Source organism: Dermacentor variabilis, chromosome 3 (genome assembly GCF_050947875.1).
Source record: "Dermacentor variabilis isolate Ectoservices chromosome 3, ASM5094787v1, whole genome shotgun sequence".
Taxonomy (NCBI): domain Eukaryota; kingdom Metazoa; phylum Arthropoda; class Arachnida; order Ixodida; family Ixodidae; genus Dermacentor; species Dermacentor variabilis.
This window is the reverse complement of record NC_134570.1, coordinates 17,172,501-17,190,649: the sequence shown is the minus strand read 5'-3', so window position 1 is coordinate 17,190,649 and position 18,149 is coordinate 17,172,501. Positions and strand designations below refer to the sequence as shown.

General features: G+C 50.6%; 2 protein-coding genes across 4 annotated transcripts in view; one reads left to right on the top strand and one right to left on the bottom strand.

The window, feature by feature from the left end:
- DAT (Sodium-dependent dopamine transporter) overlaps positions 1 to 18,149 on the bottom strand; it is a 128,745-nt gene that overhangs the window by 28,418 nt on the left and 82,178 nt on the right. Inside the window, exons 11-12 of the mRNA XM_075684339.1 lie at positions 16,341 to 16,441; positions 10,296 to 10,463 (exon numbers count right to left, since the gene is read on the bottom strand). Coding sequence (XP_075540454.1) covers positions 10,296 to 10,463; positions 16,341 to 16,441 — 269 coding nt within the window. The remainder of the gene's footprint in view (positions 1 to 10,295; positions 10,464 to 16,340; positions 16,442 to 18,149) is intronic.
- Positions 1 to 18,149, top strand: part of LOC142575202 (uncharacterized) — a 136,459-nt gene that overhangs the window by 106,712 nt on the left and 11,598 nt on the right. The window lies entirely within an intron of this gene.

The following is an 18,149-nucleotide window of genomic DNA, read 5'->3' as shown; positions in this document are numbered from 1 at the left end:
GGTTGCGGCCGCGCTTAGTTGGCGCTTCCCGCGAAACGTCTCTTGTTTGCGACGGCGCCTCTTCGGATGACTGGAAATTATTATTGTGTTGTTAACTGTCCTGAGAGCACTGTAAACACGAAAGGGTTGATGTGACCAGTGAAATTTTGCCGATTCACAAGAAAATGGTACGAAAAAAGCAAACGACAGCCATGGATTACTGGGGTGCGCCGAACTAAGTAAACAACTGGCAAACAAAGCGATCTCGTTCATTGATCACTCGTCAGTATATGACTGTTTTTACATGTAATCCACATGAATTTCATGATTACTGAGCATACAAACCTCTTATTCAAATAAACACTTTCAGTTGTTCGACCAGCGCTTGTCCTGTCTTCTGTCTCGTGTTTCGTTCGTGTGTGCGCTGCCCAAGAATGGAAACCACTTCTGTTGCATGCGGTGGCAGTGGTCGAAGTCTACGTGTGCCGAGAAATTGAATATGTGCACGATGTATTGAACATGGCCGGAGTTCATTCCTGCATCACCACTGCACCGATCGATAGAGTTACTGCACGATACAAGCCTGCGTCTTGGTCGCGCCGGCATTGCTGAAGCAGAAATGATTACTAATACTTTCAACTTCCGTCTCTTGATCACTGTTAAAAAATGATCAAGCTACTTACATTGCTGCCTCTATTCTATATTGCAGGGGACGTACTAGTTAAAGTTGTGTACGCATGTCGTACTTGTGCTATGCGAAATATATTTTGTTTATTTCTGCACAGTGTTGATGGAATTCCGTTGTCGCCAACAGAGACAGCCCGGATTTGTAGCAGACATTTTGTTGGAAACCAAAAATGACATTAGCTAACACGCATGGTATGTGCCGACGATTTTTCCGGCGGCACATACCCGTTATCGTTTCCAATTACCTGCTCAATGTCACTTACATGGCTAAGCAGACGCTGCCCTTTTGCCGCATTGCAGCATGAAAATAATCGTCAGCGTATCAATCTTCTTAAAGGCAAATAGAAGCGTGTACACCGTCCTTCGAATAAAACGTCCACGCACACACACGTAGGTACACACCGCGCGCGGTACGAAGCGTGCCCAAACACGCGCAGTGCAAGAGGCAATCAAGGCGGTGTGAACGAGAGATGGGAGAGATGTACACCCGCTAGTTGAATTTTCCCCCGCATGTGGCGCTCTCATGCCAGCGCTATACAGCGCCGCTCGGCGGTGCCGCTCTCGTCTATTGTGTTTGACGTTGTCGAAAGCTTTTGCAAGGTACAAACCGAGGATGGCCCGTGTGTCCAGTTGGGGCTCTTGATTAGGTTCAATTGTTTGGTGATACAGTTGAAGCATAATGGCTTGCGCGAATAGCTGTGGGTGGAAGCCAAAGATGGTCTGTGGTAGACAGCTATGCTTGTCCAAGTGTGCAATAAGCCTTTGAAGAATAATGTGTTCCATGACTATCCCCAGACATGATGTGAGGGAGATGGGGCGCAGATTGTCTAAATGCAGTGGTTTGTCCAGTTCAGGGATAATTACAATTCTGGCATGCTTCCACGACAACGGCAAAGATCCCGATTCCCATACGGCATTGATGTGATGCAGGAGGGTCGCCAGTGAAGAGTTGTACGCATTCTGGAGAAGCCGATCTTTAATACAGTGGTTCCCGGGGGCGGACATGGGCTTAAGGTGCGAACACTGCCTGTAGTTCCGCAAGGGTAACGGGGGCCTCCATCTCAGCGTTGTCCTGGCCTGCGTAGGGCGGTTTCTGTTGAGGTGTTTCCATGGGCGCCAATGTACTTGGCGGATAAGTTCCATAATAACTGATCATCGGAGCTCGGGGCCCGATGTAGTAGCTTCTGCAGATTCTGCCGTTGTGTGATTTACTGTTGCAATCATCGAGGAGATGCCGGAAGATATTGCAGGTTTTGTGGAGGTTAGGTTGCCGTTAGGAGAGGGAGTGAAGAAGGTACTATCAGTGTGAATACGTGCGGTTGTCCATCACTTCACGCCTACAATCGGTCAATGAGGCCAGTTAATTTCATGAATATTAGAAATGCCCGCGTCGCCTTGTAAGCCTGCGACGCGTTGGGCTATGGTACAAGAATCTTTTTCTCTGAAATGGTACGCTGAGTAATTGGTTTAGTACACTTCCAAGCACGTCACCTTCGATTTCATAAAGATTACAAAAGCACAACACGTTGTTGCGTTTCGCCTGCGACACGTGGTTTTGCCGGCGCGACGGCGGCGGGGCGGCGGACATGTTGGCCCGATCGTCGTCACCGCAACACTCATCGCCAGGTGTTTCCAGGCGCGTCTGCGGCGATGCGACCGCCTAGGGATTTCGTTCCAGTCATTGTGCCCGAAACAGGCGATGCCAAAGCAGGGATCTCATTCCAGTTATTGGGCCCGAAACAGGCGATGCCAAAGCAGGGATCTCGTTCCAGTCATTGTGCCCGAAACAGGCGAAGCCAAAGCAGGGACCATCTTCTCGTTACAGTCATTGTGTCCGACCGGCAGCGCCACGACAGTGTGCTGCGCAGCGCCACGACCAGTTGCTACGAGATCTTGCGCAGCGCCACGACAGTGTGCTGCGCAGCGCCACGACCAGTTGCTACGAGATCTTGCGCAGCGCCACGACCAGTTGCTACGAGATCTTGCGCAGCGCCACGACATGGTGCTACGGCATCGCTACGACAGTGTGCGTCACCATTAGCCCATTGTACATTCACGTGCTCGTCTTTTGAGGGGTTCCTTCTTGCCCTCAACTGCGAGAGTATAAAAACAGCTGCCCCCGGACGCCAGGGAGGGCTCCGATTTCTTCCGTTGAGTGAAGTGCTCTCCCGTCTCTCTACTTCGGTCAAACCTGACCGCCAACTCTTTGCGATGTTAAAATAAACAAGTTGTTTCGTTGTTACCTGTCGACTCATGCTTTGCCGGGACCTTCGGATGCTTGCAGTTGTACCCCAGGCCGCCAGGCCAACGCTACCCTTGGGGCTTGCGACCCAGGTACAACCACGGGCGTCAGCGCCGAGTTCCCATCCGATCGCTCCAGTGTCGCGATCCAAATATCTGGTTGCCAGCGGTGAGATCGCCTACGACTTCAAACAACTGTCTGCCAGCGGCGAGATCGCGACAACGGAGGCCAGCAGCAAAGAGATGCAGTTGACAGTATGCTGAGCAGCTCAACGACGATCCGGGAGCAGTGCAACGAGCCCTGTGTGACGACTGGTTGCCTGCAGCGGAACGACTGCGCGGAATTCCTGCCTGCGAGGTTTGGTGAGTGCGGGACTTTCTTCTTCTGAGCGTTGCCAGGCTTTTTGTTAGTGTCAGAAACAGAGCTGGTAATTGTGGTTGTCGTTGCTGCCGGGTTAGTTTGCGGCAAGACAATAGTAAGCAGTAGAGAAAGCAGCATTCAGAGCAGCCATGGATTTGAAGTCGTTGCGCAAACCGAAATTGTTGGAGCTTGCAAGAGAGTTGGGTCTGGATGTCTCAGACAAACTAAGAAAACCGGAACTGATAACGGCTATTCTTGAGTTAGAGGCTGAGGATGACGAGCTGTCGGAATGCCTTGAGACTATTGAGGAGAGGTCAAAAAGACAGGAGCGCGAACTTAAAGAGCAAAAAGAGGAACATGAGCGCGAACTTAAAGAGCAGAAAGAAAAAGAAGAGCGCGAACACGCTTTGGAAATGAAGCGTCTCGAGGTAGAGATGGAACGCGCTCGTAATGGAAGTCAGGCACACGGTGCAGGAGAACGCGTATTGTTCAAAATGACTGACCTAATGCGGCCGTTTAAGCTTGGAGAGGACATTGGTTTGTTCCTGGTTAACTTTGAGCGAACGTGCGAGAAGCAGGGGTTCTCTCGGGAAACGTGGCCACAGCGCTTGCTCACTTTGTTACCCGGCGAGGCGGCCGACGTAGTCGCTCGCTTGGATAGAGAGGAGGCAGAGGATTTCGACAAAGTAAAATCGAGTCTGCTAAAAAAAGTACCGGCTGTCTGCGGAGGCGTTCCGTCGGAAGTTTCGGGAAAATGAGAAAGGCAGAAGTGAGTCATATACAGAGTTTGCGTATAGGCTTATGTCGAACATGCAGGAGTGGCTCAAAGAAGAGAAAGCGTTTGGTGACCACGATAAAGTTCTGCAGTGTTTCGGGCTAGAACAGTTTTATAGTCGGTTACCGGAGAACGTGCGATACTGGGTCTTGGATAGGCCAGACGTGAGTACGGTGGCTAGAGCCGCTGAGCTAGCCGAGGAGTTTGTGACGCGTCGAGCTCGCGGAGCTAAGGACGGTCAAAAGGGTGAATTTGGCTCCAAGTCTGAGAGGCCAAGGTTCACGCCCATGAGATTTAAGGGGGACACGCGTAGTGAGGATGCGAGTGAAAGCAATCCGACCAAACGTAAAGAGACGGCAGCCGAAGCCGAACGCAGAAAGCGGTTCGAGATGAGGCGAGCGGGCGTTTGTTATACGTGCCAGAAGCCGGGTCACTTTTCGGCGCAGTGTCCGGAAACAACACCAAAAGTTGTGTTTTTTTCAATAGGCAGCACTGACGAGAACATGAAGCTTCTTGAGCCTTACATGCGAGACCTCCTCGTAAACGGGAAAGAGTGCCGAGTGCTTCGCGATTCCGCAGCTACGATGGATGTAGTTCACCCATCTTACGTAGAACCCCATATGTTCACGGGCGAGTGCGCATGGATCAAGCAAGCCGTGGAAGCTCATAGCGTGTGTCTGCCAGTAGCAAGGGTGCTTATTGAAGGACCTTTCGGAGCGCTTGAGACAGAGGCGGCAGTGTCATCTATGCTGCCACCCCAGTACCCGTACCTATTTTCAAACAGGTCCGATCACCTCCTGCGCGAGAAGGGGCTTTTGTTTGGTGAAGCTAGTGTTCAGGCCTTAACCAGATCGAAGGTTCGGGAGCTCGCTGCAAAGGCGGTAGTTGCGGGGCCGACGTTATCAAACAACGAAAAAGGGTCAGAGGCGCAGCAAGCTGATATTCAGAGCACGCCCGAACAGAATAAAATTGAGTCGGTAGCGTTGAAGGCGCCAGATACTGGAGAGGAAAATCCCGACGCGGGAAAGTTAGAAGAGCTATCTACTGATTTGCTCATCGCGCCTACGTCAGACGGACTTGATAGGTTGCTAAAAGTCAGCCGGACGGCTTTGATAGCCGAGCAAAAAAAGGATGGCAGCCTGGAAAACGTGCGCTGCAATGTCAAAGAAGGTATCGCCAGGAAAACTGCGCGTTTTGTGGAAAGAGGTGGAGTCCTGTACCGGAAGTATCTAGACCGCCGAGGAGTGGAGTTCGATCAGCTGGTCGTGCCTCAATGCTATCGTCAGGATCTGTTGCGCTTGTCACATGGGGGTTCGTGGTCCGGACACCTAGGAGTTAAGAAAACTAAGGACCGTCTCTTGCAAGAGTACTATTGGCCAGGGTGTTTTCGGGACGCAGACCATTTCGTGAGGACATGTGACACTTGTCAGCGGGTGGGCAAACCAGGGGACAAATCGAGGGCGCCGTTGAAATTGGTACCTATCATTACGGAGCCTTTTAGACGGCTCGTTATTGATACAGTGGGACCTCTGCCGGTAACAGCCACGGGGTACAGACACATTTTGACTGTGATCTGCCCAGCGACAAAGTTCCCTGAAGCAGTGCCGCTTAAAGAACTCAGCTCAGTTGAGATAGTTAATGCACTACTGTCCATATTTGCGCGAGTTGGTTTTCCTGCAGAAATTCAATCAGATCAGGGCACAGTGTTTACTAGCGCTTTGACGACAACTTTTCTCGAAAGGTGTGGGGTAAAGCTGCTACACAGCTCAGTGTACCACCCACAGTCGAATTCCGTTGAGAAGCTCCACTCCGTCATGAAGCGCGTGTTGAGAGCCTTGTGTTTTGAACATCAAACTGACTGGGAGCTGTGTCTGCCTGGGGTGATGTTTGCTTTAAGGACCGCGCCGCATGCGGCTACGGGGTTTTCGCCAGCTGAACTGGTGTACGGTCGCTCGCTTCGATCTCCGCTTCGCATGCTTCGAGAATCATGGGAAGGTAGGGGCGACGACCCAGTCGTGGTGGAGTACGTGCTTAAGCTCCTCGAACGCTTAAGAAGGGCACAGGAGTTGTCAGGTGAAGCAATGACAAAGGCCCAGCAGAGGGCCAAGGTTTATTATGATCGGACAGCCAGGGCCCGTCGTTTTGAGGTTGGCGATGAGGTCATGATATTGCGCACATCGCTAAACAACAAACTAGACGTGCAGTGGGAGGGCCCAGCACGAATTGTTCAGAAACTGTCGGACGTTAACTACGTGGTAAGTCTGCCAGGAAAGCGGAAAGCACAGCAAGTTTACCACTGTAATCTGCTCAAACCTTATAGACAAAGGGAAGCAGTGGTGTGCATGATGGTAAACGTTCCTGAAGAGCTTCCAGTCGAGCTTCCGGGACTAGGCTCAGTGACGAACAGGGAAGACACCGGTCAAGTCATTAGTGACCTTATCAGTAAAGCACCGCTGTCGCCCGAGCAGAAAACCGAACTACACCAGCTATTACAAGAGTTTCAAGGTCTGTTCTCTGAGAGGCCTGGTAGGACTTCGGTACTTACTCATGATATAGAACTTACCTCCCCAGAGCCAGTACGATCCAAGGCGTATCGGGTGTCACCCCGCCAGAGCGATATTATGGAGGCTGAGGTAAAGAAAATGCTACAGCTCGGTGTTATTGAGGCAGGTGAGAGTGATTATACCTCCCCTTTGATTTTAGTTGAGGTACCGGGCAAGGAACCTCGTCCTTGCGTCGACTACCGCAGGCTTAATTCCATCACTAAGGATCAAATTTATCCGATCCCTAACATCGAGGAGCGCCTTGAGAAAGTTAGTAGCGCTCAGTTTATTTCCACCCTAGATCTTGTCAGGGGTTATTGGCAGGTTCCACTTACAGAAGAGGCTAGTAGGTATGCGGCGTTCATTTCACCAATGGGAACATTCCGTCCTAAAGTGTTGAGTTTTGGTTTGAAGAACGCGCCATACTGTTTTTCAAGTCTCATGGATAAAGTGTTGCGGGGACAGCAAGAATTCGCTTTACCGTATCTAGACGACGTAGCGATATTCTCCGCATCCTGGTCTGAGCATATGACACACTTGCGGGCAGTGCTAACCCGCCTGCGCGAAGCAGGCTTGACAGTAAAGGCTCCTAAGTGCCAGTTAGCACAGGCCGAGGTTGTCTACCTCGGTCACGTGATTGGTCAGGGTCGTCGCCGCCCCTCTGAAATAAAAGTGGCCGCTGTGCGAGACTTTCCGCAACCGCGCACAAAGACCGATATTCGGTCGTTCTTAGGTGTCGCCGGCTACTATCAGAGGTACATCCCTAGGTACTCTGATATCGCGGCTCCCCTGACGGATGCTCTAAGAAAAACAGAGCCTCAAACAGTCGTCTGGGACGAGACCAAGGAAAGAGCTTTTAGCGCCCTAAAGAGTGCCCTAACAAGCCAGCCTGTGCTACGATCGCCAGACTATACAAAAGGGTTCATTGTTCAGTGCGATGCTAGTGAGCGAGGCATGGGCGTTGTACTGTGCCAACGGGAAAATGGAGAAGTAGAACACCCCGTCCTGTATGCTAGTCGTAAGCTGACCAGTCGTGAGCAGGCGTATAGCGCCACCGAGAAAGAGTGTGCGTGTCTCGTATGGGCCGTTCAGAAATTGTCATGCTATCTAGCCGGCTCGAGGTTTATCATTGAGACGGATCACTGCCCTCTCCAATGGCTGCAGACCATCTCTCCCAAAAATGGCCGCCTCCTGCGCTGGAGCCTCGCTTTACAACAATATTCCTTTGAGGTGCGTTACAAAAAGGGGAGTCTCAACGGTAACGCCGATGGCTTAAGTCGAAGCCCCTAACGTAGGAATCAGCCTCAAAATTGTTTGTTACTGATGTTTTTCTTCCTGAGGCAGGATTTTTTTTAACATATTGCTTTTGTTTAGTGTTTCAAAGTGATGATATGCTTTCTAGTGCAATTTTTCAATTTGTGGACGCGTTCTGAGTGATGCTAGACTACTGTAAGGAACTAGGCAGTGGTATAACAAGGGGAAAGAGCCTGGCAGGGCTTAGTGAGGGTTGTGCCGTGCTTGCTGACTGAGCGGTTGAGTTTTCAGCGTAGTTCTAACGCTTGCCGGGAACGAGAACAAAAATGTGAACTCTCCCGAAGTCACTTTGCAGTGTCCCGTGCGAACCTGAACGAGAGAACGAGGCCTTCTCTGTGCGCTGCGCTCAAGAAACGTCAAGGGACGCCCGACTTCGGTTATGAGCATCATCGAGCGACATCCCTCCGGACAGCGGATGCAGTCCCCTGTCCATCGGGATCTCCTTTCCCCGGCGGGGCGGTCTGTTGCGTTTCGCCTGCGACACGTGGTTTTGCCGGCGCGACGGCGGCGGGGCGGCGGACATGTTGGCCCGATCGTCGTCACCGCAACACTCATCGCCAGGTGTTTCCAGGCGCGTCTGCGGCGATGCGACCGCCTAGGGATTTCGTTCCAGTCATTGTGCCCGAAACAGGCGATGCCAAAGCAGGGATCTCATTCCAGTTATTGGGCCCGAAACAGGCGATGCCAAAGCAGGGATCTCGTTCCAGTCATTGTGCCCGAAACAGGCGAAGCCAAAGCAGGGACCATCTTCTCGTTACAGTCATTGTGTCCGACCGGCAGCGCCACGACAGTGTGCTGCGCAGCGCCACGACCAGTTGCTACGAGATCTTGCGCAGCGCCACGACAGTGTGCTGCGCAGCGCCACGACCAGTTGCTACGAGATCTTGCGCAGCGCCACGACATGGTGCTACGGCATCGCTACGACAGTGTGCGTCACCATTAGCCCATTGTACATTCACGTGCTCGTCTTTTGAGGGGTTCCTTCTTGCCCTCAACTGCGAGAGTATAAAAACAGCTGCCCCCGGACGCCAGGGAGGGCTCCGATTTCTTCCGTTGAGTGAAGTGCTCTCCCGTCTCTCTACTTCGGTCAAACCTGACCGCCAACTCTTTGCGATGTTAAAATAAACAAGTTGTTTCGTTGTTACCTGTCGACTCATGCTTTGCCGGGACCTTCGGATGCTTGCAGTTGTACCCCAGGCCGCCAGGCCAACGCTACCCTTGGGGCTTGCGACCCAGGTACAACCACGGGCGTCAGCGCCGAGTTCCCAACAGATCGTACCAGCAGTCCGATCCAAATAACGTGCTCGATCGTCTCTTCACAGTTGCATGAGTCACAGATAGGTTTGTCGGACATTCCGATAAGGAATGAGTAGGCTTTTCTAAAAGCCACGCCTAACCAGAGGCAGTACAGTAAAGTTGCATCACGGCGCAAGAGTGCGATGGAATCTGCAACTTCAATGTAGAATCCAGCCAGTGCAGACGACAGTATGAGAAAATCGGGCTGTTCCCCAAAGTTTCAGTCTTGGTTTGAGCGAGTAAAAGAAGAGCCCTCGCAGCGCCTGTCCTTGAGAAGGGTATAGGTAGTGTCAGGGTTTCTTTATAGGCTGACCGGGCGGCATCATCAGCGAGGTCATTACCGACGATGCCACAGTGCCCTGGAAGCCATTGGAAGATGATGTCATGTCCGTTTATGAGGGCTTGATGGAGAACCTCTAGTCTCAATCACCAGTTGTTCATGCGTCTTGCGTCGTAACTCTGACTGTAGACTCTGAAGCTGCCTTGGAATCACAAAAAAAGACCCACTTTCGAGGTTTCGCTTCTGCGATGTAATTAAGAGTGGTATGTAGGGGAGTAAGTTCTGTTGCTGTAGAGGCGGTTATGTGGGACAATTTGAACTTCATTGGGACTTATAAGGCCGGGATGGTAACAGCGCCAGTGAAACTGGTGGCTGAGACAGATCCATCGGTGTAAATGTGCGTTCTTTGTTCATGTGCCTCGTTCAGTAATGACAGTGCCAACTGTCGTATACAGAGCCACTCTGGAATGACATTTCTTCTCCGTAATTCCTGGGATTGTGAGGTGTACTTGTGGCTGTTGTAGGCACCACAGGGGTAACAGTGGTCTTGCTGCTGGTGTGAAGCCCGAAGGGAGGCAACCTTAATGTGTGGAAACAAGTTTGTAAAATGTGGCTTGAGGTCTCTGCGCCGGCAAGACCTCAAGAAGTAATCGCAAACACAATTTAGAGACTGAAGCAGCTCTACGAAAACGTAACGCAACACCTGTCGTTAGCTATAATCATCCTGGTCAACTTTTCTTTTGTTCGCGACGTGCTGAGGAATGCAGCGATGCGAGTTTCTGAACATTCCCCTGGATGGCTGCCCAGAGGGTGACGTACCTGTGCCAGCGTTCCAGGTGTCCGGATGAGGTTCCACAGGGCGAACGCAGGTATGCAGAGCACCGACGAGGCTGCCACGCAGATTCCCACAGCGTCGGCGCTCCACGGGTACTGGTACTCGTTGTACGACAGCCGTTCGTAGTTCACCAGACCGCTGGCGATGATCACCTGGGTGTTGAAGACACACCTTCACTTTCACTCGAATAAAGCGCGAAAAACGTGCGCGAGCACTGGCAAAGGTGAAAGTATGTCGGTCCTATATACTGTTTCATCGAGTACGAGACCCAACTGTTCTAGGAAGTCACGGAAAGGTCCAGTAGCGCACCACTGAGCAGTCCGCATCATCGATCATGCAGGCTGCATAATAATGCCACACGCCGTAGTGACACTGAGCAATTATGAATGGGGTTTATTACGAGCTCTGTTATACGCGTTCGGAAACGACAAAGGACAACGCGTTTAAGCACGCCGCGGCCGTGCAGTAAGAAAACAGCACGAATTTCTTTCCTGTGCTGAACTGTTATACAGACATCCGTCGACACACCGTGCAGTCAGGTGCTCCATTCTGAACATCTGGATACAGGAGAGATAGTGAGACAATGCTTACTCACCCGGAAAGACGACAAAGAAAAACACAAAAACGTGCACTTTTGTCTGCAGCCCACAAAAAGAGCTCACTTTTTTCTGTGTGTGTAAGATCCAACATCATAGATAACGAGGCTAAGGTAGCTCTTATCGAAGATCACGGCTGCGCAAGTTGTCGCGTCGGCCTGCAGTACCACGCAGACGCCCCGGAAGCGTATTATCAGGATGACCATTCGCCCTCTATCCCGAGGAGACCTGTCCGCACGTTGTGTACATTCTTTTTACGAAAAGCTTGCCCCGTGGCGCAGTTGTTTGTTTAAAGAAAAGCGTGGAGGCCCTCCCCCTATAAATGAGTGCAGCATAGTGGCTTAGCGAACTTGTCGTCGATGAGCCTGTAACTCCGTTCGTAGCTAGCCAGCTCAGTATCCTTTCTCGAGCCGCCCTCGTCCCTGGGCAGAGTCACAACAGGTTGTGTGAATGTCCGTTGTAGAGAGAGAGAGAGAAACAACCTTATTGAGCCGAGCTCGACATCTTCTTAGACGCCGTCGATGGAAGTGGTTCCCTCTTCACGAGACTCATATGCTTCCCTAGCCGCGTGGCCCCTGGAGATCCGGACGAGCTGGTCTCCCAGGGCGGAGCTGGTTAGCAAGGTGTCCCATCGCTCGATAAGGGTGGATGAGGGATGGGGTAGGGTAGTGGGGCAGGTAAGAGGTGGGGGATCGCCTTGGCGAAATCGCATATTCCAATGACGTGTTGGAGCGTGCCTAACTGAGTCTTGCAGAAATTACATTTCTTCTCGTACCTTTCCGGGTACATCTTCTTTTGAAGGTAAGGGTGCAGGAAGGATCCTGCCTGTATCTGCCTGTAGATCGCTTGCTGTTCTCTGCTAAGCGATTGGTGAGGATCGGGGTAACGGCGCCTCTCCGTCTTGTAATGGTTCATAATGTCCCTATAACTAATAATCGACTGTGGCTCACCTTCCTCTAGCCGATGTTACATCTCTCGGGCGAACTGGTTGGCAAGTTCGTTGCCCTCCAGCCCAGAGTGAGCCGGTCTCCATATCAACTCAACTTTCCTTTCAGGTACGCTGTAGAAGCTGGTGCACAACACCTTGGGCGGTTCACTGGGTTTTGAGCTCAAGGCCCAGGTGTGACGGAGTGTGTAAGGCCGGCCCAGCCCGGATTCTCAGAACAGAGACTTCCTCCACCCGAGAAAGATTACGGGAAATGGAGCAGACACTCGGAGAGGTTAAGGCGCGTGTGTCCCGAAGGAGACATGAATTTTTGGGCGAGAAGGATAGAGCGGGGGCCTGCAGATGTTTAGCATCGTTGCACTGGTTCTGTCAGTAGACGATAAACGGGGATAGCCAGCGAACATTGTGTCTGTCTTCGCAAATTCATGGCGTCCTCCAAACTGTTTTGAGGTAGGGAGCCTGCTTTCCAGTGACTATAGAAACAGGGCGTGTATGCCTGCGTATAAAGCTGCCAGGCGCTTAATTGTGCAGCGCCGAGGGAGTTCAGCGCACACGTTAAACACACAAAAAATGCTCTTCAGCGTACGGGCGGCCTCACTTGTGTCATGCACGGTCGGCAGCTCAAGTAACAGGGCGTCTGGATTCTATCTCGCGTACATATGCACCACGGGTCAGACACGTAAACGTTTCCGTTCGTAAGTGCTGTTTGCTATTGACGGGCCGCGGTGTTCGCTAATGATATGTCCGACCCCTCGGTTTGCTGGAATCTGCTGCCGAACCATTCTAGCTTGGGAAGTTTTTTATGAATACATGCTCGGATCGCTTATACCTATATTATTCAAGAACACGAATCAAGCAGCTACTAGGGAAGTGCCAATGAACCATGGAATATTCGTGCAGAGTAGTAGTTACACAACTCGGCACCAATTTACACGATGGGACGACGACTGAATCTGTTGCAACTTGGCTCACTTGGTCGTTTCTTTGCAACGAACAATGTGCACAGGAGATCCACCTCGTGCAGATGAGCGATCCCTGCGGCAAGTTTTATCAAACGGAAAATACGAATTCAATAAGGAGGGTGGACACGACGCCAGCTGAATAAGTTCGATTGTGACTCTCTTGTCGTCATTCGTAAGGTCAGAAGAAGACGTGGTTTTCTGCAGCCTGTTCCTGAAAAAAAAATTATGGGCGGTTAAGGTGTGGAGGTATTTGTTTAGGAAAAACATTGTTTAAGAGTGGAAAAACAGAACCAAGAACCTAACCACTAGCTAAAAGCGTTGATAATTGGTAGAGAAAAGTACATTGAAACATGAAGTCGGAGGAGCTTAAACAGCACAGTGTTCATACATACCTGTAGAAATATACCGCAGCAGCTTTCTTGGCATACACAAAGAATGAAAAGATCGTAACGTATGGGCGACATAAAACACTTTCAGGTCTTAATATGCATTAATACAAAATACGTACTTGGGCGGGTCGATAATAAACACAGGCGAAATGTAAGTTTATGTTTATTAATGAACAACTAATTGGACTTGGCAAGAGACTGTCGCAGTTTATGACGCGCTGTGCAAGAAGATAAAGTGGTGTAACCACTGGTCTTTATTTCTTTTTTACAAGGCTATATAAGGTTAGCACTAACAGGAATATCCGACTACTCCTTTTTCACATGAAAAACTTATCTTTCACATGAAAAACTTATGGCAGGCAACGGAACATTCCAAAGGCAAAAGAAACACATCATAAATTGACATCAGTACAACGAATACTTAAGACACACATGGCACGATAGAGCAAGAAACATAGCTTTAAATATCACGAACACTATAAGAGCAATAGCAGCTTCGATATGATTGCTCCTGAATTTCCCGTTGTTAGATCTTTCCAGCTGGAACAGCGTAACGGCATAAGCTTGCAACATCTTTTTCGAGTCGCGTTACAGTATCAACAAAATGTCACAAGAAAAAAAATACTGACACGACTTCTTCAAATTACAGATCAAGTACAACATATGCTGTCGTTTACATCGTACAAAAACTTTACATTTACTTCTTAGCAGAGTATTCGTCGACACTACGACCTGCCTCCACAAACTCCTTTAGAGAAACAAGTACACGCTTTTGAAGAGTAGCGGCTAGCCACCGCTTCAGCTGCTTTCATACGCGCTCGAGCTGCCGATTATTTTATACGCTTTTCTTTAACGTCCCTTTCTAGAATATAAAGCGCTACAAATTTCAGAATGCAGCTCACAGCAACCTAGCTAGGTTAACGTAACTTTTTATTCGGCAACTGGTCGATACTCGGTGACGCCATTGTAGCGCAAATAAAAGCGGAAGACCGTGGTGTCCGGTCTCGTGTTCTCTCAGTCAGCTCTATTTGCGCTACAATGGCTTCAGTTAGGCACAGGTTAGTCCAACGGATTGCCCGCTGCCATGGCCGAGTGACTGTGGCGTCATGCTGCTGAGCCGAAGGTTCGATTCCCGGCAGCCACATTCCGATGAGGCCGAAATGCAAAAGCATTGACGCGCCGCGATTTTGTTGCATACCGAAGAACCTCACGTATTAAAAGTCAGTGCGCAGTCCTTTCGCAGCGGCATTTCCCATAGCCAGTGCGTTGCTTCGAAACGTTAAACACAACTCAATGAGTTAAAGAATCATTCTTCTTTGTTGCCCCGCAAATCACACTTGACGAATGTGCATAGCGATTGGATGCAGTCATCTTCGACGACCTTAATTTTTCGCTATTGGCATGACTAAGGGCTCATTCGCACCGACAACTCGCAGAGGTCAAGCGACCCGGTTGGTCGCAAAGCGAACGCTCGCGACCGGTCACAAATGGTCGCTTCTGTCAAAAAGCGACTGTACTGGGTCAGTCGCGCGCTCCTCGGTTTTTCAATCGCCGGTGTGAATGAACTCTAATTTTGAGGTCTGTCGAGCACGCGTTCCGTCACATGGTATACCTGCGTGGCCAGCCAGCGGCCATCGCGCTTCACGAGCCCAAAACGACCGCACAACAGCCATGTGCATGCAGCGTGAAGCGCTGGCATGAACTTTGTAGGGCAGAACCGCAAGAACGCAAAGCTTTCCTCGCTGTGTCATTGCAAGTTGGTGGCAGAAGAGGGCCGCCGCTGCCGGCCGGTCTGCGGCAGCTCGCCTACACCGGCTGTCGCAGGGCTTGCCCACACGGCAACTCACGAGCCCTCCTCCGCGCCTATGTGCAATAACCCGAAGCACAGAGTTGTGAAAGAACAGGAACGTGATTCGTACTGACTTGACTTTATCCAGAGGGGCGCGGCAGTCTTTCCTTGTAACAAACTGTCGTCCTTAAAAGGCCTCTCACCAGGTCTGGCCAAAACAGTGCTGAGCATGCAATGCGCGATAACGATTCTGTCTGCAAAGTATTACACCGCTACGCGCCGTGGAAAGGTCTGAAATTTCACGTCGAACGCCGTTTTCCCTTCTCCTCGCGGCCGCCGCGCTCCAAGCCGGAGGATGATGTACACGTGCTGGTGCGCCTACGTACACGTGTTTGTGCTGCGACATCGCTCGTGGTGACACGTGACTTCGAGAATTACTCAAGGCAACATCTGTTAATTGTGTAATATGTTGCTTGAATAGACGAACTAAAGCTTAAAGAAATAATAAAACACACAAATCGAATGTCTGCATGTATTTGTTTCACTTCGCACCGCAGCGAGAGAGATGTACTTACTTTCGTTTCGTCTGCTTGTTCCCATTTCGTGCCGTCGCGCGCAAACACCGAAACTATGTCATTTTCTACCGTGCACCAGCGCGGGATCATGCTCTGTGATCCGCTTGTGTCTGCCTCAGTATTCGGGCCGCACGGACTTATACCGCTAGTCAAGCGTCCTCGTGCACAGCGCGCAAAATCGTGCGCTGCGCGGAACGCGACAATCGCAACAGCTCGCGCGCGCCGCCATGCTTTCTCGCTTTGCAGTAGAGCTCGCCTCTTGAATTCGTGGGTTCGCGGCACTGAAATATTTCTATCTCGGCTATTAATGAGCCGATATGAAACATTTTTTGCGGCAGAACGCTCCCTAGAGGGCACGTAACAACTTCCAGCGTGTAACCAAAATTTGGTATAAGGCCTGGTGAGGGGCCCTTTAATACCGTTAAGCGTGCGACGATTTCGAACAACATCGCCGCTGCGTAATGTACTTGTTTTGTCACAAGCCCTGACGCTGTTCTCTCGTTAGGTTTACATTGCAAGCAGGGAAAGGTGATATACAACGCTAGACGCAATGTGCAGCATACCAATAGGGCGACACGTTTTTGTTTTTTTTTTTTAGACCATGCCCCGCCTTATCCTTGTGCGCCTGGTCACAATAGAACCCAGCAGTAAGTGAATGTGAATTATCGATGGGAAACCGTTAGTACGTTGGTCGTCATCAAATAATGTATCATATACTGGAACGCGTAGAACGGCGAGATGAAAACTTTAGGCGCAGCGCAAGAAGACTCACCAGTATGAAGAAAGGTGCCACAAAGGCCCAGCAGAACTTCCACCACAAGCCGACGGGGAAGCCCAGCATCTCCTTAATGTCCTCCGAGAACCTTCTGATCCCTGCGAACAAGGGTTGCGTCTGAGCGCGAGCCAAGACCCCGTGGCACGCACGTCTGCGTCAATTTTCACACAGATTATTTCCTCGTACTACATGTAAAGTCAAACACGGCCTAAGCGAAAGTCCAAGTCGCCACGTGGCTCAATCGTTACGGTGTTCCGCGCTGCATCAGCACGATTTCCAGGTCCGGTAAGCACATTGCATTTGGGGTGCGAGCACCGTGTTAGACTAAAATATAGCCAACAACCATGGCGTACTTCTAGAAGCATTGTGGCGCAAAGCACTCCTAATTAAATTTCTCAGAGGTCATATTACGCGTTGAAGACAAACTTTAGTGTAGGATCATATTAAACACTTGTTTAGGAAACGTTTCCGGCACATGTCGCCTTGCGGAGAATTGGTGTGTTTTACCACATGAGACCAATAAGTCTGCAGCGCCCGAATCTGCTACGATGCCAGGTGGCGCCCACAGCCAGAAGAACGAAGGAAATAAAGATGGTAGTGTGGCCGCATTCATCAGTTCTTCAGCTTACGTGTCGGTCGTTCTTTCTTGCGCGCTCCCCAGTTGTGACCCGGACGTGAGGAGAGTCTGTATAGACCGCCTCAAGCCGGCCTACGCGGAGACACCAGTGACTCACCTGCATCTCCAGAGCACGGGTTCCCCAGAGAATTACCTTCCCTGAAAACCTGCACAACGCCCGCATCGCGCCCATTTCACGCTTGCTGTGTAGCCGGGGGGATGTGGGCAGCAGATGCGGGTGCTACAAATATATCAGCATCGCTGTGTGGAGCGAAATTCCGCTGACACGGCGACCACCTTGGGTCGCAGCGAAGTAGGTAAAGTTTACGTAGAACGCCGTGGGCGAATGGAGCAGTGAAAGAGCTGCTGTTTAACACTGGGCATGCCTAAGGAATACATCGCACGCACGTAAGTAAACATTAAGCACGTAGACTGTGCGTCGCGGTTCCTCACACTTCCGCATCGGTAAGCGATGCGCTATGTCAGGCAGCAGCCGACCACGGTGTCCAACTGACACAGTAATCACGCTAGCCTTATTCCAAGCATAAGAGCTTTGCCGGAGCATTCAAGCTCCTCTTCGCATCGCGAGTCACCATGAAGACCTTCGATTTTCACAGTGCTTTATCAGCTATGGGCGTCCGTTCCTGTTCGTTTCTCCGCTCTTCAGTTTGGCTCTATAATTGGGCCGTTTGTATCCTTTATCTATGGGAACAAAGTGCTTACTCAAGTGCGTAACGTCAGATAAGAGCGGAAAAAATTATGTGCGACCAGAGAAAATGATAAACCAGCACTGTGCGATATACTTGGCGAAAGAAAAAGCTGAACTGCATGGGCACTTTGGGATTATCGTGGATCTGAGGCGTGGATCGGTGCCAATGAGCAGCTACAGAGGATATCGATGAGGCGTGTAATTTTTACGTTTAAACACCCGCCGCGACGGCGCAGATATTTCGACGCAAGCAAAATGCAGAAACGTTCGTGCATTTATGTTTAGGTGCCCACTGAAGAACCACAGGCGGTCAAGATTACTCAGGAGCCCCCTCTATAGCGTATATAATAGACTCACTGTTCATGCTTTGGGACGTCAAACCCATTCAATCAATTCAATAATTTAGGTATAACTATTTATTGGATAGCGCATGTCTCTAAAAATGGCACGGGGCGCGGAACACGCCTCATCCGTATAGTGC